The 22,788-nt window shown below is 47.3% G+C and overlaps 2 protein-coding genes across 7 annotated transcripts in view; one reads left to right on the forward strand and one right to left on the reverse strand.

The window, feature by feature from the left end:
- The window catches only part of MTREX (Mtr4 exosome RNA helicase), a 50,620-nt gene extending 42,972 nt beyond the window's left edge, over window positions 1-7,648 (reverse strand). For 3 of the 6 annotated variants that reach the window (XM_014447735.2, XM_023746596.1, XM_006105619.3), the window contains exons 1-5: window positions 7,286-7,644; window positions 4,347-4,484; window positions 2,683-2,749; window positions 1,687-1,749; window positions 834-946 (exon numbers count right to left, since the gene is read on the reverse strand). In XM_014447735.2, the coding sequence (XP_014303221.1) occupies window positions 834-946; window positions 1,687-1,749; window positions 2,683-2,749; window positions 4,347-4,484; window positions 7,286-7,413 (509 nt within the window). In that variant the 5' untranslated portion in view covers window positions 7,414-7,644. Of the gene's footprint in view, window positions 1-833; window positions 947-1,686; window positions 1,750-2,682; window positions 2,750-4,346; window positions 4,485-4,584; window positions 4,638-7,285 lie in introns of all 6 variants that reach the window. The other 3 variants (XM_023746597.1, XR_002826923.1, XM_014447734.2) reach the window with 3 other exon arrangements.
- Window positions 7,649-7,796: 148 nt separating this feature from the next.
- DHX29 (DExH-box helicase 29) overlaps window positions 7,797-22,788 on the forward strand; it is a 36,498-nt gene continuing 21,506 nt past the window's right edge. The window contains 10 exon segments of the mRNA XM_006105622.3: window positions 7,797-7,985; window positions 7,988-8,054; window positions 10,222-10,295; window positions 11,688-11,801; window positions 13,181-13,310; window positions 14,694-14,839; window positions 16,316-16,444; window positions 19,135-19,261; window positions 20,078-20,236; window positions 22,550-22,715. Coding sequence (XP_006105684.1) covers window positions 7,878-7,985; window positions 7,988-8,054; window positions 10,222-10,295; window positions 11,688-11,801; window positions 13,181-13,310; window positions 14,694-14,839; window positions 16,316-16,444; window positions 19,135-19,261; window positions 20,078-20,236; window positions 22,550-22,715 — 1,220 coding nt within the window. The 5' untranslated portion in view covers window positions 7,797-7,877.

Consider the following 22,788-nt stretch of genomic DNA (forward strand, 5'->3'; position numbering starts at 1 on the left):
TTCTTTTATTTGCTATCAACAAACTGTTATAGTAGTAATAATCCTATATAACAAAAGCCTAATATGCTATGTGTCCGACCGTTCATTAGACCAGTTGCTATGATGCGCACTGACCACCAGGAAGCAGAAGCTCCGACCGGTAGGTTAGCTTGCTGCTGGGGTCCATAGATTGGAACTGGGCGAGACGGGCCGGACACACCCTGGAGCCCTCTCACGGTTCCTCCCAGGCCAGCCAACCTCCTGTGGTCCCTCCCTGGCCTCTAAGATATTTCTTCCAATTAATTTCCTTTCATTGTGCACAAATTTGTGCAGCGGGCCTCCAGTTATTATTATGATAAACCTAAATTGTAGTGATCTAAAACAAAAAGAATTTTACCTCTGGTGTTGGAATTAATGTAACTTAATTACTAATACCAATGGATTATTCATGGTTACCCTATTTCTTGTAAGCAAAATAGCCTTTGGTCCTATAAGTGGGCCTCCAGAAGTTCGAGCCTCTGCCTGTCGGTTTATACATATAGAGTATGAACAATTAGAAAACACTGGAAAATGCTGTTTCTTCTTTTGAGTTTCACATATAGCCTTTCCCCACAGGTAAGAGTTACCAAGTCAGTCCTGGGTTGAAAATCATGGGGAGCAATACGTACTAGGAAGTCAGACTAACTACACTGAAACACAGACTGCAGTAAGAGACTTAAAGAGCATTACACAGTGATGAAGGGCTATCCAACAAGACTGACACCTGTGAAATGTCTACGTACCAACACAAAAGCATCTACAGGTACACAGCAGGTATCAACAGACCTAAACGTCACATAAAGAAAGCTACTCACTCGGCGCAAACAGTTTTTCCGGCTGACGTATGTGCAGACACTAAAACAGACTGATTATTGTCAACACACTGGATGGCTTCTCTCTGAAAAGCGTCAAGAATGAACGGGTATTCCTATAAAAATACACACAGATTAACATCCATATGAAAATTCTAGCCACGGAGCACATTTAAAATCAAGAGACATTATCCTCAGTAGCATTCTAGAAGATTTCTTTATGATTCTATGTATTTAGGATATATACCACCCACTAGAGGAAGAGTAAAAAAATGTTTAGACAGCACAGAAGTTAATTCTGCTGTGCCATCTTCCAAATATGGTCATGTGCTTACATGTACGTTACATTACTTAAAATAGACTAAACATTACTTTTATCAAGGACATGCTTTGTGTCAGGCACTTTGCAACATATTTCCATGTGTGATTACTGACACTCCCAACAACCCCTAACTACGTTTTCTTTTCTTTCACAGACGGAAATGAGGCCCTGGACAGTGAAGTTTCTCACTAACACACTCGGCAGAGGTTTTACCAGAAGCTGTTAAACTTCTAAAACTATAGGCAAAGCTCACTGCACACATGCAATGTTTTCTGGAGAAAGATTGGTCATTTGCATGAGATTCTTTAAAAAGGTTGAGAACCATTAATTTTTTAAAATGTCATCACATGATGCTTGGCTCTCAGCATGTTTTTTACTGATTCAGTTTTCACTGTATTTAATTTCAGGTAGCTGATTCTTAGTATATATACACTATAGTGCATAAAAATCTCACTTGAAAGAATTTATCTTCAAGATATTTTAGGAAAAAGAGACTCACAAAACTTTAAACACTGTATTGCCCAAAGTACAGACCTTTGCAGCTTTTCCAACTCGTGGTTTAAGTGGTATATAATCTTCATCTGCAGGAAGTGCAACCTGATGTAGAAATAAATAGATAAATAAATCACCAACTTACTATTTAAGAATTGATGCATGCAGCACTCCATGACCAATGATGGTTGGAAAAATAAAGGTGATGAACTAGTGTCTGACAGTCCTGGACACGGAAACTAAGTCACTGCCTTTAAGGACAAGTCAGAATGCTAAAGCTACAGCACTCAAAATCCTCTGCTAGTGTCTAACCTAATGACAACGTAACCAGGAGCGTCTAAGTCTGTCCCCCTGAAGAAGCTATGTTTTTCAGGTCTGGGCCTTTCTTATGCATTGCCTGACATTAATGAGTGTTCAAAAAAGCTGAATGGACATAAAAAGGGATGTCACTGTATGAAAGAAAACTATGTGGAATAAAATGATGCCTTCTATTTCCTGGAACAGAAAATTTCCCTCCAGTGAAGATTAAGATCTGGAGAGCAGTTCACAATTATATCTAAATTCCCAAGACTTAAACCACCTTGTGGCAGAGCAATGAGACTGCAACACGTGCCATCAGAGCAGGACAGGGAAAGCCTGTGACCTGCAGTGGCACTGCTACTTGACCTCAGGAGAATGGGAGTGAACGTGCACCGACCACCTGCTCTGTGCTGGGTGCCTTTCCTAATTTTCTGATAGAATCCCACAGTCACCCCGTGGGATAAATTCCATTATTCCAAGTTTATAAATTAAAAAACCAATGACAAAGATAAACAAGAAATGTATCATAGACTGTACGTAGTTAGAAAATGTGCGGTACAAGGATCTGAGCTCAGGCTTGGCTACAAGGCCTCCCGGTCCTTCCACTAGACTGTCCACTCCACAGAAACTCCTGTTTCCAAAGCCTTCCAGGCCAAACTGCTTGCTGACCATCACACGAGACAGCCCCAGGCAAAATCCCATTTATCACACCAACCTACTGATGGACATTGTGCTTACCTCATGTGTACACCCTTCAACAGTTTCAACTGACTGCACCTTCACCCTGGGCATCAAGTCAGCCAAACTTAAAAAAAAAAAAAAAAGTTAACGTTACCTTAGAATAAATGATCCTAAATAATAAAAGGCTAATATGCAAATCGACCAAACGGTGTAACTACCAGTCACTATGACACGCACTGACCACCAGGGGGCAGACATTCAATGCAGGAGCTGCCCCCAGTGGTCAGTGCGCTCCCACAGGGGGAGTGCCGCTCAGCCAGAAGCTGAAGCCGGCCTCCACGGCAGTGCTAAGGATATCCCACTAAGCTGTCAGTCGGACATCCCCCAAGGGCAGCCAGACTGCGAGAGGGCGCAGGCTGGAACACCTCCTCCCCCGTGCACAAGTTTCATGCACCGGGCCTCTTGTGTTTCTATAATTAGATAGTGAGCCTCCCATTGGCACTCTTAAGGAACATAACAATGCCCAATTAACAGTATTCCCGATTGGAAAAGGTTTGGCTATTTTGAATATTCAAAGTTTTTCATATTATTCAAATATATGCTGAGAATTCAAAATAATCAGTTAACAAATACAGAACAGTCTCCAAGTGGATTATTCAAAGAATTACAACTTAGTTCCAGTAACTATGTTGAATAAAAAATACCTCTACAAAGCAGTCACTACTTCTGACATAAAGCTGGTTATAAAAACCATCACATGATAGCAAGTACAAAATAAACTAGTCTAACCCAGATGCTGCTGCACGTTACAGAAGTGCTCCTTATTCTCACCAAAATCCTAAGCTACACATATGGAAAATAGATGTGCTAGATTCATTAATCTCTTAGTGACTGTACTTCTGATTTTTACTTTAAATCAACAATCATGCTTTGGATAAAACCCTAGGGTTACTTCAATAAGCAACAATGATTTTTTAAATTGCCAATTATATTTTTTTAACCTATTCCACTAGCTTGAGCAAAGAGTGTACCTTAAATATTTCAGTGACACATCTACCACCATATACAGTAGCTACTATTGCTAACTACATTACCAGCCAACTGGTTAAAAAAAAATCGTAAATTCTTCATGGTAGTGCCAAGCTAGAACATGACGTACAAGGAGAGACACAAAGCCATGAAGATCATCACAGGGAATAAGTGGATTACTTAAGAAATTGGCATCAACTTCTAGAAAGTTCCAACTTAATATCAGAGCAAGAGCAGCTACTGCAGCCACAGACATCCCCGGGTCTCCCTGGATGAGAGTAGTCTTGCTTCACAGCCTCTCTCCTGCTCCGCACAAGAGTGAAAACCTAACTCCTCCTAATGGCCCTGCTCACTTACTCCTTCTCTTGGGTCAGTTTTATTCCTTTTTATTCCACTTTCCTTGGGACATTAATGAACGAAGGAAGTATGTCATTTCTTCTTTTTTTAAAAACCAGGCTTCAACATTCTTTCTCAAAATTGCATTCTAAAGTATTAAAACATCTTTTCTATACTGACTCCATTTCCCCAAACTTAGTTAAATGTTCTCTATTAATATGCTTTTATAATTACAAAAAGAATGTCTTCATTTCTCTATCTCAGCATGCATTTTCATCAACATGGAAGCAGTTTTCAAAACTTCATGCAACTACCAACTTAGGAGTTACTAACATTTATGACAATGGAAACACTACCTTAAGTCTTCAGTTACTGACTCTTCTACCCTGGGCTTCTTTCCAAAAATGGGTTCATCTGTGCCTTCAAAATCCACATTTCTCTTGGCTTTTCCAACACTGGTTGACTCGGATTGTAAATTTCCATCAGAACGTTTCCTGAGAAGTAAACGGTTTAAAATGAATTCTGCAGTATTGGTTAAGAGTGACTTGGTAAAATCCATTAATTTATCAGGAAACCAAACACATAACTAGATACCTATGTTGGTCAACATCGGAAGTTCCTCGGGATACAACTGATTTCTCTTAAAACTGATAAAGAGAAAGAATCAAGCATTTATCCTACCTTTCCTCTATGAACTGTATTTCAAGGCAAACAGTTGAGGAGGGAATGTGGGAATCTTTTTTTAATAGATGGATTCCAGGTAATAAATGCAGGGGGAAAAATGTTAAAAAGAAAAAACACCATTTTTAACTACTAGTGAAATAACGGAGTTAGGCAATCATCACAGATGAGAGAGGTCGATGGGAGGTCAGGCTGACACAACCCAGAAGCTTGAACATCATGCAATGCAACAGGAACCAAGCACACAGCACCACTAAGTATTCTTATTTAAAACAATTGAACCTGAGTGTAATTAAGTTCCTTGCCCTATTATAGTACACGCATAATCCAAGCTACACTTGTAATTCTAAATTTCTAGTAACTGTATTAAAAGACTTTAAAAGAAACCAACCTTATTTCCTTTAGCCTAATATATATTCAAAGTATTGTCATTTCAATATATAATCCAGAGGAAAAAATATTGAGGTATTTTACATTTTCTTAGGTCTTCAAAATCCCCGTGTGTTACACTCACAGCACGTTTCAAGTCTGACTAGCGACATTTTCAGTGCTCAAGAGCGACTGCTGGGCAGTGCCTATTCCATCAGGCAGCGTGATTCTGGACAGGACAGTTCACAGTGACTCTTCAGGACAGGGAAGCAAACGCAGCAGGTGGGAAACGACAGGACAAAACCTGGTCTCTCCTCTTACCAGTCCTCCATAACACATTGATGGCGTATGGAAAGATGAGGAGACTGTTGTAGAGTAAGTCTTAAGGGGTCTAACAACCTAAATACTGCATGGACTTTGGATTCTGATTCAAATAAACCAACCAAAAAAAAAAAAAAACCTTTGAGATAACTGAAAATTTCACTCTAGATTCAATGACATGAAGGAATTACTAAAAGGTTGTTGGGTGTAATAATGGCATTATGGTTATGTCAGATAAGAAAATCATTATCAGCAAAGAGATGCATACTGAAATATTTAGGGAGAAATGACATGATGAGGAGCATCTGATTTACAAAAGAAGGGGTGAGAACAGGGTGACAATGACGTGATGTGGCTGACGCTGACCTAAGGGTCTATGGAGTCTTTCATACTATGCCCTCTCTGGACAATTCTCACCAAGTTATATTTTAAAACTACCCGCAGCCCTAGCCGGTTTGGCTCAGTGGATAGAGTGTCCGCCTGCAGACGGAAGGTCCCGGGTTTGATTCCCCGTCAGGGCACGTGCCCAGTTTGCGGGCTCGATCCCCCGTAGGGAATGTGCAGGAGGCAGCTGATCAATGATTCTCTCTCATTATTGATGTTTCTCTCTCTCTCCCTCTCTCAAATCAATGAAAATATATTTTTTAAAGTAAAAAACAAACACTACCCACTTGGTTAAACACATAATTCCCTCTTAAATTCCATGACTTGCCCTCCTGTGTTACACAAATCAGATGGAAATCATGCTACACGTGTTGGTTACATATAACACTTGGAATCGGGCAAGTTGGATTCTTTCCTAAAAACACCTACAAGACAAGACCTATCCAGAAGAGCTGGTAGTGAACAAAATCCCGTAAGTTACTAACGTTCTACATTTCCTTACACACTTCCCCTCGCTAATGTTCACACGTCCTGATAAGGCTAAAATGTCAATTGGGTTATTTTCATACCCTACAAGCTTTCACTTTGGAAGGCTGTGGAAACGGCTGCAGCCTGAGGCCAAGTATTTACCGGAGCGGGAAGTTCTATGGCGCTGTCTGCATATCACAGCGGCCCGTTCACACTACAGCAGCCATGGATTATTATTAGGGGGGGGGGGGCTGTCCTCCTTTCTCATGTTCCCGCAAAGCCCCCCAACCCTCCCGCTCCCTCCGGCGGGAGAGAGGGCTGTTTCTACTGCGTCTGACTCCAGGGATGGGATGGCTGCGCCGGCCTCCCCGCCCCCCGCGGCACCAGGTCCTCAACCCGACGCGGAAGAAAGCGGCCGAGGGACACCGCATCTACCTCCATGCTCCCTTTCCCTGGTCCCACAGGACACGAGCCCGCCGGCTATCGTGCCGCCAGCGGACACACCCGGCGGGACCAGCACTTCCCTTAGGATTCCCTTAGCAAACCCAACGACGGCCAACTTTGGAAGATCTGCGCTGTCAGGCGCTCTACGCCGATGGCCACGGAACCAGCACAGTGACCAGCCCCGGGGGTGGGCCTGGCACCTCCGCCTGAGCTGGGAAACGGCCCATTCCTCTCCCTTCCCGCGGCTGCCGTCCCTTCCCCCTGCAGGGCCACCCACGTCGGGTTTTCCACGCTTCGTGACCCTTTACTCCCGCCAGGCGCGGTTCCGGTGCTGCTCAGCCCGAGACCGGACCTCGCCCGCCCGCCCGCCCGCGCCCCCCGCGGCGCAGACACCGGGAGAGGCAGCCACGCGCGGCCCAGAGCCGCCGGAGCCCACGCACCTGCGCACACCGGGGACCCCGGGACCCCGCTCCGGACCGCATGCTCCTCCCTCTTCAACACCGTCCTCGAACCCCCCCACCTCCCGAGGCCACTCAATGGACACCCCGCGTCCTCGAGCCGTTTAAGGGGCTCGCGTTTCCTCTCTCAGCGCGGAGAGAGGAAAAAGCACGCTGGCCCCCTCGCCTACCCGGCCTTCTCCGCCGGCCCCGGAGGCCCCTTCCATTTCCCCTTGTCCTTGTCCTTCCTGCTTCCAGGCGCAGCGGCGGAGTCTTCCTCGAACACGCTGAAGAGCTCATCCCCGAAGGCGTCCGCCATCTTCCGGAGACGCAGGCCGACCCGCTGCTACCCACAATGCTCCGCGCTCAAGCCGGCCGTGACGCTTGGAGGTCTCAACGGTGGCCCGCGGGAGACAAAAGTGGTCGAGTCGAGCAGCCGCCGCGAATTTCTCTATCTTCTCTCTCCGACCTCCCCTTCCTTTCCTGCCCTTAGGAACTTTCCTTCCTTCCCGACCTTTGGGATCTTCTCTCCCTTTCCGACCACTAGCGGGTGGGTAGCGAGGTGGTTGAAGCGAGCTTGTCACGCTGCGAGGACGAAGGGGCGGGGCGGGACGAGGAGGCGGGGCCTCCGTGCGCCGGACCAATCGCGAGGCGGCGCCCGTGAGACGCCCGGATGGAGGACGCCTGCTGGCGGCGCGGGGCCCGGGCGCTGTGAAGAGGCTCGGGGGCTGTGCCGAGGGCGCCGGGCCTGCACCGGGAGCCGTCTGCCGCCGGCGCTGCAACATGGGCGGCAAGAACAAGAAGCACAAGGCGCCGGGCGCCGCGGCGGTGCGGGCCGCCGTGTCCGCCTCGAGAGCCAAGGCCGCCGAGGCGGGCGCCGCCCGCCGAGGCCCCAGACCCAGAAGCCGGTGGCCCGGCCGCCCGCCGCCGCCGGTCCTCGAGAGCCCCGCGTCAGGCCAGGTACGAGCGGCCGGCGGCGCGGGCGCCCGCGCAGACCCCGGTCCCACAGCCCTGTTAGGTCGGCCTGAGCCGTCCGCGCCCCGATGGCCGCCGTCCACCCCGTTCTCTCCTCCCGGGACCAGAACGGCCGTGGCATCAGCCCGCCTCCGCACCGGCCCCGGGACCTCGTCCTCCCGGGGAGTCCAGCCACGCGCAGCGTCGCCACGTGTCCCGGGAAAGCGAGGCTCAGTGAGGACCGGGTGCCTGGCCGGCGGGGGAACGGCCCGCGGGCTGGACTCCGCCTCGCGCGGGGCGTGCAGATGGCCGGCCCCGGTGTCCACGAATCGTTACCGGACCCCTACCTACCGCGCTTCTTCCCGAAGGGAGGGAGGGGGTGCGCCCAGGGCCACGCCGCCGCGCAGGGAGCTGGCCCGCGCGATGGGAGTCACAGGACCCCGGCTGCAGAGCTGGTGTCCCCTAGAGACGGCGGAGGGGCCGGGCCCCGTGGCTCGGGGGTTGAGGTCGCCGGTCGGATTGCCCGGTGCCGGGTTGCAGGCTCGATCCCCAGTGGGGGGCGTGCAGGGGGCAGACCATCTGTGATGTTCTCTCACTCTATTCCTCTCCCTTCCTCTCTCTCTAAAAGTCAATAGAAACATATTTTTTTTAAAAAGCAAAGCGAAGGGACAGACCTTGGCGCGGTAATGGCGTGGCCCTGCAGAGGGCAGGGGCGATGGCTGGTGGGAAAGGGACCCGAGGCTGAGATGGGAGGATGTCCAGGTGCTGACTCTGCAGCGTGGCCGGCGCGGGGTTCCTGGCAGCGGCAAGGACACGGTCCACCGTCCCAGAGACCCCGAGTCAGGGATGAGCGGGGCCTTAGGAGCTCGTGGCCGAGAAGGAGGGGCCGCAGGAGCAGGGGGCGCAGACCCCAACTGGAGGGTGGCCCCGCAGCGCATGGTAGCTGTTCATGCGGAGTGATGGCTGTGCCTGTCCTTCAGACACGCCCCGGCCTGCTCTGGGCACCTCCACCCGCGCCCGCCCTCCGCCTGTCTGGCAGGTGTCCCTCTGTTCTTATGCGGCCCTTCCTGTACGTCCGTCTGTCGGTGACGTGTAGTTCCTGTCCACCTCCCTCTAGGAGGGGCATCTCCTTCCAGCACGTCTGTCTGCTCCTCTGTAGGTGACCCCTAGGCACGCGTCCACTCCTGCTCTCTTCTCCAAGCTCAGGTCGGCCATGTCTGCATGGACTGGACCCGGTGGCCCTGCCCTGCAGGCTCCTCAGACCTCGCAGGCTCGCTCCTCCGACTCCCATGCGCCTCTTAGTCGGCGTCAGGAGTGACGGGTGATGCCTCCCTGGCTTCCTCATGCCCGGTCTGCTGCCAGGCCCCGCCGTCCCCCCGCGTATCCCCACCATGGCTGTCCCCGTCCCTGTCCCTGTCCCTGTGCACTCTTCACCCCTCCGTCCAGGCACTCCTGCATCCCAGCCGAGCCTTCTCGTGGAGCCGTCTGGCTCTCTTTCTCCCCGTCTGTCCCGCAGGCCAGCGGCAGAGTGATCTTTGAGAAGCCGGCTTGGACCGTAGCACTTCGCTCTCTGGCATAGCACCCTCAGGGACGCGATCAAGTCCAGGCCATTCGGCCGTCCTCCAGGACCCGGCCCTAGTTTCTACTAATTGCTGTGTCCAGCTGCAGGCTTTCTGCTCCCTCGTGTTTATTCTTGCTGTTTTCTCTAAATGGAACGCCATCTATCCCTAACGCTATCTACAGAATCCTCTATGCCCACCCCACATGTCCATTCCTTTTTGAATTCTTCCTGTACCCACACATCTTCCTTGTGTCGTTGTTTGAATCACACCCATCTTCTCTGCCAGGACTCGAATGTCCTCTGAGAGCCTTACTTCAGCTAAGTTCCAGGCACAAAAGCATCTAATTTTTTAAATAACAAGATGAAGATAGATTTCATCTAAAAGACTTGCAGGATTCTTACTCTATGGGAAAGTGATTCACCTAGAAAATGCTAATTGGCAAAATGTTTTTGAAAACTTCGAGGGAATATTGTTCATTTTTAGATTAAATTATTTGGTGAAGAAGAGAAAAAGCTAAAATCAAATAATATTTAGCAACCTTTATAGGGAAAATAGTGTAATAAATATTACTCATTAAATTGCCTTGACTGTTTATTCTCTGTTATGTACAGGTCCAAAAATTTATAGTTTTAATTCTGCAAATGATTCTGGTGGTCCTGCAAATCTGGATAAATCTATTTTGAAAGTAAGTACCAAGGTTTTGAGTTACTTCAAGAAATAATCCCTTAAATATATATACAGTGGGGCCTTGACTTTATGAGTGTCCCGACTAATGAGTTTTTCAAGATACAAGCCGTCTCTCGGCCGATTTTTTGCTTTGAGTGGCGAGCTAAAATTCGGGTTACGAGCCAGCTTCAGATACCCCACCGCTAGTTGGCGCAGCGAATGTCACAGTGAACACCACAACATCAGCCCAGCATCACCTGTCTCACTCGTTCACTTTTTGATTTGACATACGAGTAATTTGAGTTACGAGCTCCGTCACGGAACAAATTAAACTCATAAGTCAAGGCCCCACTGTGTGTGTGTGTGTGTGTGTGTGTGTATTCTTAAATAGGAGGAAAAGATGGATATTTTAAATTTTTATATTTTATAAATAGTACACTAGCTGCTATCTATATTAATAAAGTAAATCATACACGTTTTGAAAGCCAGTAAGAAATTAAACAAGGGTGGATGAGTGCAAACTCCTAAGCATAGCATATCCTTTCCAACCTGGCTTAGAGTACCTTTTCCCTCCTCTTCACTGCAAACATCTCACGTTCCCCCAAATCCCACATGGTTTTGAACTGCAGGCTTTTGCCCGTGGGCTCTGCCTACAATGCATTTGTCACGTCTGTGAGCTTGGTGAAGCCCTTTCTAAGGCACCAGGTTGACTTTCTTGGTGGTTTTCTCAGCACTCCACATGTCTTTTTTAATGATTGCCGTGCTGGGCCACAGCTTCTCTTTATGTATGTTTCCTGTGCTATACTGGATTCCTGAAGCATAGTTTTGTGCTTAACTCGTAGAAGGCATTCAGTAAAGATGTCATAAAGGGGAGGGGTTTTTGTAGGCAGATGCGTGTGTACTCTTAGGTTAAAAATAGGGACGCAACAAAGGATTAAACGGCTAAAAGGCAAACATAGGAATCAAACTCCAGCAGCCAAAAGAATTTGTGACCAAGTTACCATCGTACAGATTTGACTGTTACGGCTGTGCCTCCCCCCGTTTCAGTGTGGCCTCTATTCCTTCGGCTGTGGTTGGGCTGGTTTGCGTTAAGGCAGAGTCCTAGCTCCACCCAAGGATGCTGACTCAGCGTGTTGAAGACGGTGAGGAATCTGTCTGAGGAATAGAGTCCCAGGGAGGTCCAAGGATAATGTTGCTTTTTCCATATCCCATTTTTTCTTCAATGTATGACAGGAATGTCATCTGGTGAATGGTAGTCTGAAATATAATAATCACTATATCTGATTTTAGCTGGAAGTTTGGCCTTGGTTGGCAGGAATATAGAAAACTGTGATATGCTTCAAATTATTTAGTTACTAAATGTGATTTCATAATTTAGCTTCTAATTAATATGATCTCTTGGCATCAACAGGTGGTGATTAATAACAAACTAGAACAAAGAATTATTGGAGTGATCAATGAGCATAAAAAGCAAAATAATGGCAAGGGAGTGATTTCTGGAAGACTTACTGCCAAGAAATTACAGGTATTTTTACAGGCAAACTTTTTTAAGTTCCTTATTTTTAGTGAAGCATTTTTAAGACAGCATCACATACGAGGTAAAATTACTTTTTCCATTTCCATGGAGATTTCATATACATCATTTCTACCTCCAAGAGCAGGGAAAGAATGGTGTGAGATACAGATGTGCACATTAAAATGATGATATGAGAACTCTCAGAGTTATGTATTACGTCCTGTGGGCACTTCCCTTACACTTTCTGCAATCCCAAAAGATCTGTTTCCCATTTTCCAGTGAAGAAGTGGAGTGTGGAAAGCTGGCACAAGTTAGGGCCTGCGGTGAATTAGTAAGTAGCAGGCAAGCAGCATTGGGTGGGAACCCAGGTCTGTCCAGCTGTGAAGGTTATGCTCTCGAAGGACATGAAGATGCTTTCCTTCATGTATGAACATGTTCACCAGCGCACGGCCTCGGGGGAGAACGAGAGCATCCTAACTGATCACCGATGGGAAAGCGCATAATCAGATTAGGGCACGTCTTCCCAGTGGAATGTTGTGTAATTAAAAGTGGTGACGAGTTTCTACTGACGGGGGAAGATGCTTATGTTATAATGTTAAGTGAAATTTGTTTTTACAAATAATAGAAACATGACTGAAAGGAAACTTATTGCAAGAAGTATCCTATGTAATAAAAGTCTAATATGCAAATTGACCAAATGGCAGGACACCGGTTGCTATGATGCACACTGACCACCAGGGGCAGATGCTCAGTGCAGGAGCTGCCCCCTAGTGGTCAGTGCGCTCCCACGGGGAGCACCGCTCAGCCAGAAGCCAGGCTCATGGCTGGCAACACAGCAGCAGTTTTGGGAGCTTTTCCCACCTCCCCCAGCAGCGTTAGGGACCGGCGAGCAGGTGGGCAGTAAAGAGCGGGGGTTCCTGGCCTGTGAGAGGGCACAGTTCAGTTTGAGGACCCCCCCCCCCCCCCCCCGCCCTCCAGTGCATGAATTTTATGCACCGGGCCTCTGGTCTTTAGAAAATGAGAATATGAGCAATTCTCTAGCCCTTTTAAAATTTGTAGTTCTCAAATTCTCAATACAGTGAGCACATTTAATTCTTATTGAAAAGAAAAAAAAAAGTGTTTGAAATTATAATTTGTGTCAAAGATTTAGGTTAAAATGAATGCGAGAGCCCGGCAGGTGTGGCTCTGATGTTGAGCATCGGCCCAGGAACCAAGAAGTTGCTGGTTCAATATCCTGTGAGGGCACATGCCCAGGTTGTGGGCTTGGTCTCACTATTTCTCTCTCTCCCTTCCTCTTTCTCTAAAAATCAATAGAACACATTTTAAAAAAATAAAATTAGTAATGAAAGAAAATTGCCCCGGTGACAGTTTTGCACTCCCTTTTGTAGGACTTATACATGGCTCTGCAAGCATTTTCCTTTAAGACGAAGGACATTGAGGATGCCATGACCAACACCCTGTTACACGGAGGGGATCTGCACTCAGCCCTGGACTGGCTCTGCTTAAACCTTCCCGATGGTAAGCAATCATAAAATTCTTCCTGTTTCTAAAACCTTGGAACTACTTTCAGTATCTATGATATTTGCATCAAGCTTTTGGCTTGTATCAGAAGTTTTTCACTGTGTTATAATTACTTATCGTTAAAATGGTCTTATTCTTTTTTAATTCTTTTTGATATATTCTCCTTAGAGGTGTAGTCTGTGCAGGAAGAAATTACTTTTGTGTGTATTGTTGATAGTCATGCTACAATGCACTTAATACAACAAATTCTCCAAGTGTGCCTGTCTGTGACCTATTGGGTTTTGGGTCTCCTGGCTTTGGTTCAGAAATTAGGGCCATCTGGCCTTGGATAAGTAATATTTGGTTAAGGAGAGGGTTAAGGTTTAACCTTTGGGGAGAACCTGGAGTGCACATTACTTATATGACTCATGAAGGATACTGCTATGTGCTACAACAAGCAACCAAGGGGTGAAAATGGTTAAGATCCTATATAATAAAGAGCCAATATGCAAATGGTTGTCACACCCTCACACCATCATGCCATCATGGCTCAGACACTCAACACTGGGGAGACAGGAATGGGGACCAGCCAGACACAAATGAGCTCGCAAGAGAGGAATGGAGACCAGTTAGGCACAAATGAGCTTGTGAGAGAGGAATGGGGACTAGCCAGGCTGCGGCCCGGGAGAGGGACATTCTGCCCGCCCCATGGTCCCGGGCGCCAGCGCCTGCAGTCCAGGAGAGGGACAAGCTGCCCACTCCACAGTCCTAGGCACCTGTGGCTGCGGCCTGGGCGAAGCCGCCCGCCCATGGTCCCCTGTGGCTGCGACCGGCCCGGGTCTTGGGTGCCAGCGGCCGGCCAGAGGGAGGGAAGCCTGGGTCCCAGGTGCGAGGCAAGGCAGAGGCGGTTAGGGGAGATCAGGCCAGCAGGGGAGCAGTTAGGGGCGATCAGGCCGGTAGGGGAGCAGTTAGGGGCAATCAGGCAGGCAGGCAGGCGAGCGGTTAGGAGCCAGCGGTCCCGGATTGCAAGAGGCAGTCGGACATCCCCCAAGGGGTCCCAGATTTGAGAGGGTACAGGCCAGGCTGAGGGAACACCCACCCCCCTGCCCCCGGTGCATGAATTTCATGCACTGGGCCTCTAGTCTTTTTATGAAAATCCAGGAGCTGCCAATTCAAGGGTGAAATGAACGGCCACGTAGGTGGGCTAGTTGTCATCTGATGAATGTCCCCACTTCTGGTGTGGCAATAAACGAGGTTCATCATAGGACTTCTAGTCTTAGGAGATGAGGGATGCGAAAATCAGGTGTTTTGGTCTCGACGGAGTATTGTGTGTGTGTGTACTAAATATTGGTGTGGTTCATTATCATATGCATGCTTATTTTCATCTCAATTTCTCCTAAGATGCACTTCCTGAGGGATTCAGTCAGGAATTTGAAGAGCAGCAACCTAAGAGTAGGCCCAAGTTCCAGGCTCCTCCAGTACCAGCTACGGTTTCACCTCCATTGCAGCCTAAAACCAGAAAACAGGAAGAGGAGCCTAAGGTGAAGGTAATGTAAGAATTAAACACTTGAAGTTGAATAAAGTCGGAATGAAGCAGATACAGCAGTTCATTAGAGGATTAGTGTTCAGTTGCCATAGTACTTCCACTTTTGTGCGTAACCGACTGGTTTGCCAAGCTTTTCTGTCACTGTCTGTTTCAGTTGCTGCCTAACAACCAAAATGTGGTGCATAAGCCAGCAGTGTATTCTTCCTCCCGCCTGTAGTCTGGGCTGGGCTCAGTTAGGTCTCGGTTCCATGAGGTATCTCCTGGGGCTAGAATGTCCAAAATGTTTCCTTAGTCACATGACCAGTGCCTCTGCCCGGGGCGAGCCAGGACTAGCTCGGCTTTCCTCACAAACGGGGCTTCTAAGAACAAGTATTTCAAGGCGAGAAGCCCTATATACAATCTCATCAAGCCCCTGCTTGTCACACTCTTGCTAAGGTCCACTCCTCCAAGCAACTGACATCCCCAGTAGGGGGCGTGCAGGAGGCAGCCAGTCAATGATTCTCTCTCATCATTGATGCTTCTAGCTCTCTCTCCCTCTCCTTTCCTCTCTTAAATCAATAAAAATATATATATTTTTTTAAAAAAGCGTGATTACTGGAAGGCATAGTTCATTAGGGCATCACACTTGAATATGCTGCACAGTGTCAAACATCTGGGAGCCGGGGTGAACCCGCGAACATGCTAAGGAAAATAAGCCGGTCATAGAGAGACAAGCTGCCTGATTTCACTTCCAGAGGAATCTGAAATGGACTCACAGCAGCAGAGAATCCATGGTGGTCACTGGGGCTGGAGGAGGGGGAAGGGCAGCCGCTGCTTAGTGGTGACACACTTTCAGTTATGCAAGTAAGTTCTGGAGACGCGCTGTGCAGCCCTGTGCCCCTAAGGACAGCGCAGCATCGTGCTCCTGAATATGTTCAGGGGATGGATCTCAGGGTCAGTGTTCTAACGACCACACCACCCTCGCTTCCGCCCAGGCACACACACAAGAACAGAAGGCAGTCTGGGGAGGTGATGGGTATGTTTAGTACTTGATGTTAGTGGTGGTATCATGGGTGTATGCATATGTCCAAACTCATCAACGTGATGAGTTTATATGCACATTATGTATGCATTACATTAAATATATACACTTTTTACATATCAATTATAACTTGACAAAGCTTAAAAACAAACAAATATATGGAAGCTCTATCCTCATAAAACCACTGTTTTTAATGAGTAACACTAGTTTTTTAGTTTTTAACTGTCCTTTCATTTTTTTTGCCCTTTAGGTAAACATATTCTTTGGATTATACAAGTTTAGACTTTTCTTAAAGTAATGTTGAGTTCCATTATTTGTCCTTGAAGAGCATGATTTTTGAGGCTCAGCGTCCACTGTTTTTGAGTGTAAAGGAATTGTAAAAGCAATGTCACTTGATGATAGTCTTGACACCTTTTTCTAACTTTGATTTTTCAGATATTTGTTTTTTATTTCTAGCCAAAAAAGGAAGAAAAAAATATGGAAGTGAATATGAAAGAATGGATTTTACGATATGCTGAACAACAAAATGAAGAAGAAAAGAGTGAAAATTCTAAAAGTTTAGAAGAGGAGGAAAAATTTGACCCTGTGAGTAGAAACTTGTATTAGACTTCTACCTGGAAAGACTTCTAGACTTCCACTTAAGAAAACTGGCACTTCCTTACAAAGGTAGACATACATGTGCCATATGGTCCAACAGTTTCATTCCCAGGTATTTATTTATTCAAGAAAAATGAAAATATATGCCACCAAAAAAGACTTGTACACAAATAAATGTTTATAGCAGCTTTATTCATAATAGCCAAACACTGCGAGCAACTCTCAAAACATACAAGAATGAGAGAAGCCAGACAGAAATGAGTCCTTACTAAGTACTTTTATTGCATTCAGTACCAGAGAGGTCACCTGGGCAGTCTCTGTGGTGACAGAGAGCAGGTCAGTGGTCGCCTGAGTCCGGTGGGCTGAGGAGGTGGACTGTAGGCACATGAGGAAACGCTGGGGATAGTGGAAGTATTTTATATCTTGATTGTGATGGTGCCTACACGGTTGTACACCTCATCCTAGACACTTCACAATGGATGCATTTTATTGTAAGTAAATCAGACCTTAACACAGTTGGTTTAGAAAGGAGGAGTTGCAGAACAGCACATGTCATGATGAGCCCGCTGTGTGACACGGGAAATGCGTGTATTTGCATTCTTCTGTGCAGAGATCCTTTGGAAGACACACAAGAAGCCCTTACTGGTGTTAGGCCTGGGGTGGCAGGGTGAAAGGGAGACTTCTTTTTTATACTCTGGACCTGTAAGGTTTTGAACCATGTGCCTGGTGTTAAACTAAACAAAAAGCATTTCCGATGTACAAGTCTGTGTGGGGTTCAGAGAAAGGCCTCTTGTGATTGGAGCATTAGGTCCACTTCAAAGAAGAGAGTGGGGCCTGACGGGTGCAGTGTACATGAGCAACAGAGGCAGGAAGGCGGCCGCCATGAGTGACGCAGAGCAGCGTGGCCAGGGCAGAGTGGATTGTGCCAGGGCCCTGGGTGTGGAGAAGTAGATGAGCATAAGAGAGGGTAAGTGCGTAGTTGCGAACTGGCAGATAGGAGTCAACAGATGAGTTCCGCTGCAACTAGAAGATTTTGATGCCCAGAAAATGAATGTGACAACTTTTCCTGTTGATCGTGAAGAGCCACTAGAGGTTTGGGGGCGTGACAAGAAGAATTTAACATTGTCGGTCAAATTTGGTAGCGTTTCAGGTGGTTTGGAATATTTAGTAGCGTTCAAGGTGGTTTGAAATATTCAGTAGAGTTTCAGGTGATGGAAGGGCTAGGAAGGCCATTTTGGTCGCTTTTGCTTGGTCAGGTGTGAAACAATAAGGTCCCAAATTGGAAATTGGGAAGGAGAAGAACCATTTAAAGCTAGAATCAGTAGAAATTGATTTACTGAATATAAAGGCCAAGGAGCCCAAGAAAGCAAGAGAGTCGTAGGCGCGGGCTGGTGTATCAGTGCCACAGGTGCAGGAAGGAGTGTGAGGTGGGTGCATTTGAGGAGCTCGGTGACCCTGCCGCCTGCCTGTCCACCGCGTCGCTGTTTGCTTCCACACGAACCTGCCCCAGAGTCCAGGGCTGCGCTTCCTCAGTGGCCTCTCCCTTCGTCTCCCAGCAGCACGCCTGTGCCCTCACCTCCCCCACCCCGTGCGCGGCTGCTTCCCACCTGCTGTCATGAACTCACCCACGGAATCTGAGTTTAAAGTTAAGCCCTGGCACTTTCTGCTCAGCAGAGTTAAGTCCTTCAGGGTTGTGACGTCCATTTTCCCAGAGGCCTTTTCTCAGTGCCCCTCCTTCTGTAAGATAGAAGTTATGGGACGGCAGCTTTCAGATGAATCGTCTACGACTGCACTTGCAGCCTTTAAATATGGACATTTATAAAACGTGTAAGATGAACATTTCTTTAGAGAAATGTGTTTCCTAAGTTTGCTTTGTTGAAGATGTCAGGGAGTGTCTGTGGATCACCCTCGCTCTCTAGCTGCCCCGCTTCTCCTAATGCTACTGGATTTTCCTCCCGCTGCCACACTTGATTTCTTTCTTTTTTTGTTGTTGTTTTTTGTTTATTGATTTTCAAGAGGAAGGGAGAGAGAGAGAGATGAGAGAGAATCATTGATCAGCTGCCTCCCGCACGCCCCCCACTGGGGATCGAGCCCGCAACCCGGGCATGTGCCCCTGACCGGAATTGAACCAGGGACCTTTCAGTCCACAGGCCAATGCTCTATCAATGAGCCAAACCGGCTGGGGCCACACTTGATTTCTAATTCCCTTTTCAGTCAGTACCACAGTAAACATCTGTGTACCTGCAAGTCTGCACATTTGTATTATTTCTCTATGAAAAATTCCTGAAAGTAGATTTGCTGGATCGAAGAGTAATATCAAAGATGACAGGGTTTTTTGTTGTTTTTTGTTAATCCTCACCCGAGGATATTTTTTTTCCATTAATTTTTTTAGAGAGAGTGACAGAGTGGGGAAGAGACAGAAACTTCAATGTGAGAGAGATACATTGATTGGTTGCCTCCCGCACGCACCCCCACTGGGGTCTGGGGGTCAAACCTACAAACTGGGTAGGTGCCCTTGTCCAAATCAAACCCAAAACCCTTCACTCCAGGGGCCAACCTTCTAACCACTGAGCCACACCGGCCAGGGCCCAGCTGACAGGTCTTTCTGTAGCCCACTGACAGGAGATAAGTGATCCTGCTCTTCTCTTTACTTTCTGCTCCTCACCTGCACGGAGCAGAATGAAAGGTACTTACACCTGGCAGCAAAACTTCTGGATGCGAAGGAGCAAGCAGCTGCCTGTAAACTGGAAAAAAACAAGCAAGGGCAAAAGGAAGCGCAAGAAAAAATAAGGAAATTCCAAAGAGGTAAACACTCTTAAGTTCTTCGATGTGTAAATGTCTGTGCATTACTGGCCTTGCTGGGCGGAGGCGGCTTCCTCTTCCGATGTCTGCTCTTTGCGAACAATTTCTCGCTGGGCTATCCAAGCCAAGGAGGGACAGGACACGAGCAAATCACTGTGTTCCTATAAAACTTCACACACAGACACTGAAACATGAATTTCATACAGTTTTCACGTCACCAAATACATCTTCTCTTTATCTTTTCATCCCGTTAAAAATATAAAAATTTCCCTGGCCAGTTTGGCTCAGTGGCTAGAGCGTCGGCCTGTGGACTGAAGGGTCCCAGGTTCGATTCCGGTCAAGGGCACATGCCCTGGTTGTGGGCTCGATCCCCAGTAGGGGGCGTGCAGGAGGCAGCCGATCCATGACTCTCTCATCATTGATGTTTCTATCTCTCTCCCTCTCCCTTCCTCTCTGAAATCAATAAAAATATATTTAAAAGATATACATATATATGTGTAATTATATATAAAATTCTTCTCAGCTCAGAGGCGACAGGCTGGATGTGGCCTGCAGCCATTTGTGAATGATGTACCTGCCCTAGAACGCCACCTCCACTCAAGGAGGGTGCATACACTTCCACCAGCGCTTGTTTCTAATGCAAATTTCCCCAGGCTCCTACATCTGTTAAACAGCTTATTTTAAAAATGTTAGCAGTTCCTAGTAGGAAGTGCTGAGCAGTTGGCGACAGGGACAAAGAGGGTTTTGTAAACCATCTTGAACAGTAGAAGAGCATAAGAAACAAATCATGAAACTGAGCAGCATGTGTTTTCTTGGTAGAAATGGAAACTCTAGAAGACCATCCAGTATTCAATCCAGCCATAAAGATTTCACCTCAACAGAATGAAAGGAAAAAGCCTCCTGTAGCCACAGAAGGGGAAAGTGCTTTGAACTTGAATTTATTTGAAAAGTCTACAGCTGCTACTGAAGAAGAGAAAGGTAAAAGGAAGAGAAGGCGTGCTGGGTGTATTTCTAACTAGTAAAATGTCAAGGAATACACAACTAAGAAATTCCGTTACTGCCTGGCCATGGTTCAGTGGTTAGAACGCCAGCCCATGGACTGAAGAATCTCGGGTTTGATTCCTGGTCAAGGTTACAGGTTCAATCCCTCGCCCCCGTCGGGGCGAGAATGGGAGGCAACCTATCGATGTCTCTCTCTCTCTCTCTCTCTCTCTCTCTCTCTCTTTCTTTCTCTCTTTCTCTCTCCTCCCCCTCCCTTTGACTCTCTAAAAATCAATGGAAAAAATATCCTCATTCCTAGGGTGAGGATTGAAAAAGAAAAAGAAATTACAATGATTTTGATAACTTACTTGTGTAGCATTTTGTAATTAGAAATATTTGCTTCAGCCTCATCCCTCTCCAGTTTATCCTCCAAACTCCTGCAGAATTCTCTCTCCATCACACAGAGCTAAGTGGGATCCTCTTGAAAACCTTTCGTCAGTGGCAGGTGCAAACCCTTTCTCATGTCATTGAAACCCCTTTGCCATCAGCCACAGTCTCCTTCCACGTCAGGCCACGTACAGCCATGTCCTTCTTAAGAACACACGTTGCCCTAACCGGTTTGGCTCAATGGATAGAGCGTCGACCTGCAGACTCAAGGGTCCCGGGTTCGATTCCGGTCAAGGGCATGTACCTTGGTTGCGGGCACATCCCCAGTAGGGAGTGTGCAGGAGGCAGCTGATCGATGTTTCTCATCGATGTTTCTAACTCTCTATCCCTCTCCCTTCCTCTCTGTAAAAAAATCAATAAAACATATTTTTTTAAAAAACACACATTGCCGGCTCCGCGGCTTTGCTCATCCTACAGCCCCTACTTTGCCAACCTTTCCCTCGCTTCACAGCTTAACTCAAACAGCTCAACTCACACCTCTTCTCTCAACCTTCCCTGAGTCCAGCCCTGTCCCCAGGCGTGCGCAACGTGTGCTTCTGAGGGCCTGGCAAGTTGCTGAGAGAGCCAGTCTTCTATTTATCAGTCTGTAATATAGTCAGTCATGCCCCTCTACATTCTCAGTTCTTTTAAGTATATACTCTTTCCACACACATTTACTGAGTCCTTACTGTTGACAATGTCAGGTTCTATCTGGACAGTTGTTAACAAAATAACTAGTCTTGCCCAGCCGGTGTGCCTGAGTGGTTGAGCGTCGACCTGTGAACCAAGAGGTGAGGGTTCATTCCCAGTCAGGGCATATGCCTGGGGTGTGCAGGAGGCAGCTGATCCGTGATTCATCATTGATGTTTCCCTCTCCCTCCCTTCCTCTCTGAAATCCATAAAATATATTAAAAAAAATAACTACTCTCTGCCCTCCTCAGGTGTCCAGTCTATGGGGGAGGGAAGCTTTAAATGCCTGAGCGAGGAGGTAACTGCAAGTGGGGATGTGAGCTGTCACAGAAAGGAAGCCAGCCTCTGACGATGGTGGGGGCGAGGGGCCTGGTTTGGATGAGGAGCCCTCGCCCTGAGACCTGGCACCTGGGAAGCGGGTGGAGGGGAGCTAGGCGCTGCCCTGCTCAGCAGAACACTCTGATGGGGATGTTCGGTGTCTGCGCTCTCGGGGCGGGTGCTGCTGGCCAAACATGAGGGGTGAGCCTTTGAAAGTGACTGGCACAACCGAGAAACTGAACTTTTACGTTTTAGTTCATTTAAACTTGGCCACCTGTGGCCGCTGATGGGCCCGGCGGGCTTAGAGCATTTGCGGACTTGATGGCAGCATGTGAGCTGCTGTCTGCAGACCACGGAGGGCTTGGGGGAGTGTGAACAACTTGCACTTTATTTTATACACGGCGTGAAGCCATGGAGGGCGTTGGTGGCAGCTGTTAAGCAGAGAAATGACATCTGATTTCTATTTTTTCAAAAGATCATCCTTCCTGTTGGTAGTGTACCAAACATTGGAATTCAGATATCCTAAAAAATTCATCACAGGGAGAGTACAAGAATGAATAAGTTACTTGGTAGTTTTTTTCAACAAGTCAGATTTCATTCATTCTCTCCATCAGCAGGTTTCCGTACAGCCTTTCTCTGTGTCCTTTCTTCACCTGTTTACTTCTGAAAGTCTGTTTCCAAAGGTGAGAGGACTTTGATCACTCAAGATTGTATACAGGGTGGAGCAAAAGTAGGGTTATGGTCGTGGGTACTCAAGACACAGAGTTAATGAATCGGTCGTAAGAATCATAACCATCTCTTTCTTGTAGGAACCACTGTGCACCTGCTTTGCCCACACTGTGTCGTTGCTTTACAAACCAATCTTTGTCATTTCAGAGAAAAAGAAAGCAGCTCAGGATGTGAGGAATTTTGACTACACTGCTCGGAGCTGGACGGGGAAGTCGCCCAAACAGTTCCTCATCGACTGGGTCCGGAAGAACCTGCCCAAGAGCCCGAACCCTGCCTTCGAGAAAGTTCCCGTCGGTCGGTACTGGAAATGCAGGTATGTGGTTTTGGTTCCTGAACGAACGTTAGAAGAACCGAAGATGAAAGTCGTTTTTGTTTCTTAGGAGTTA

The sequence above is a fragment of the Myotis lucifugus genome, unplaced genomic scaffold (assembly GCF_000147115.1).
Source record: "Myotis lucifugus unplaced genomic scaffold, Myoluc2.0 scaffold_704, whole genome shotgun sequence".
Lineage (NCBI taxonomy): Eukaryota > Metazoa > Chordata > Mammalia > Chiroptera > Vespertilionidae > Myotis > Myotis lucifugus.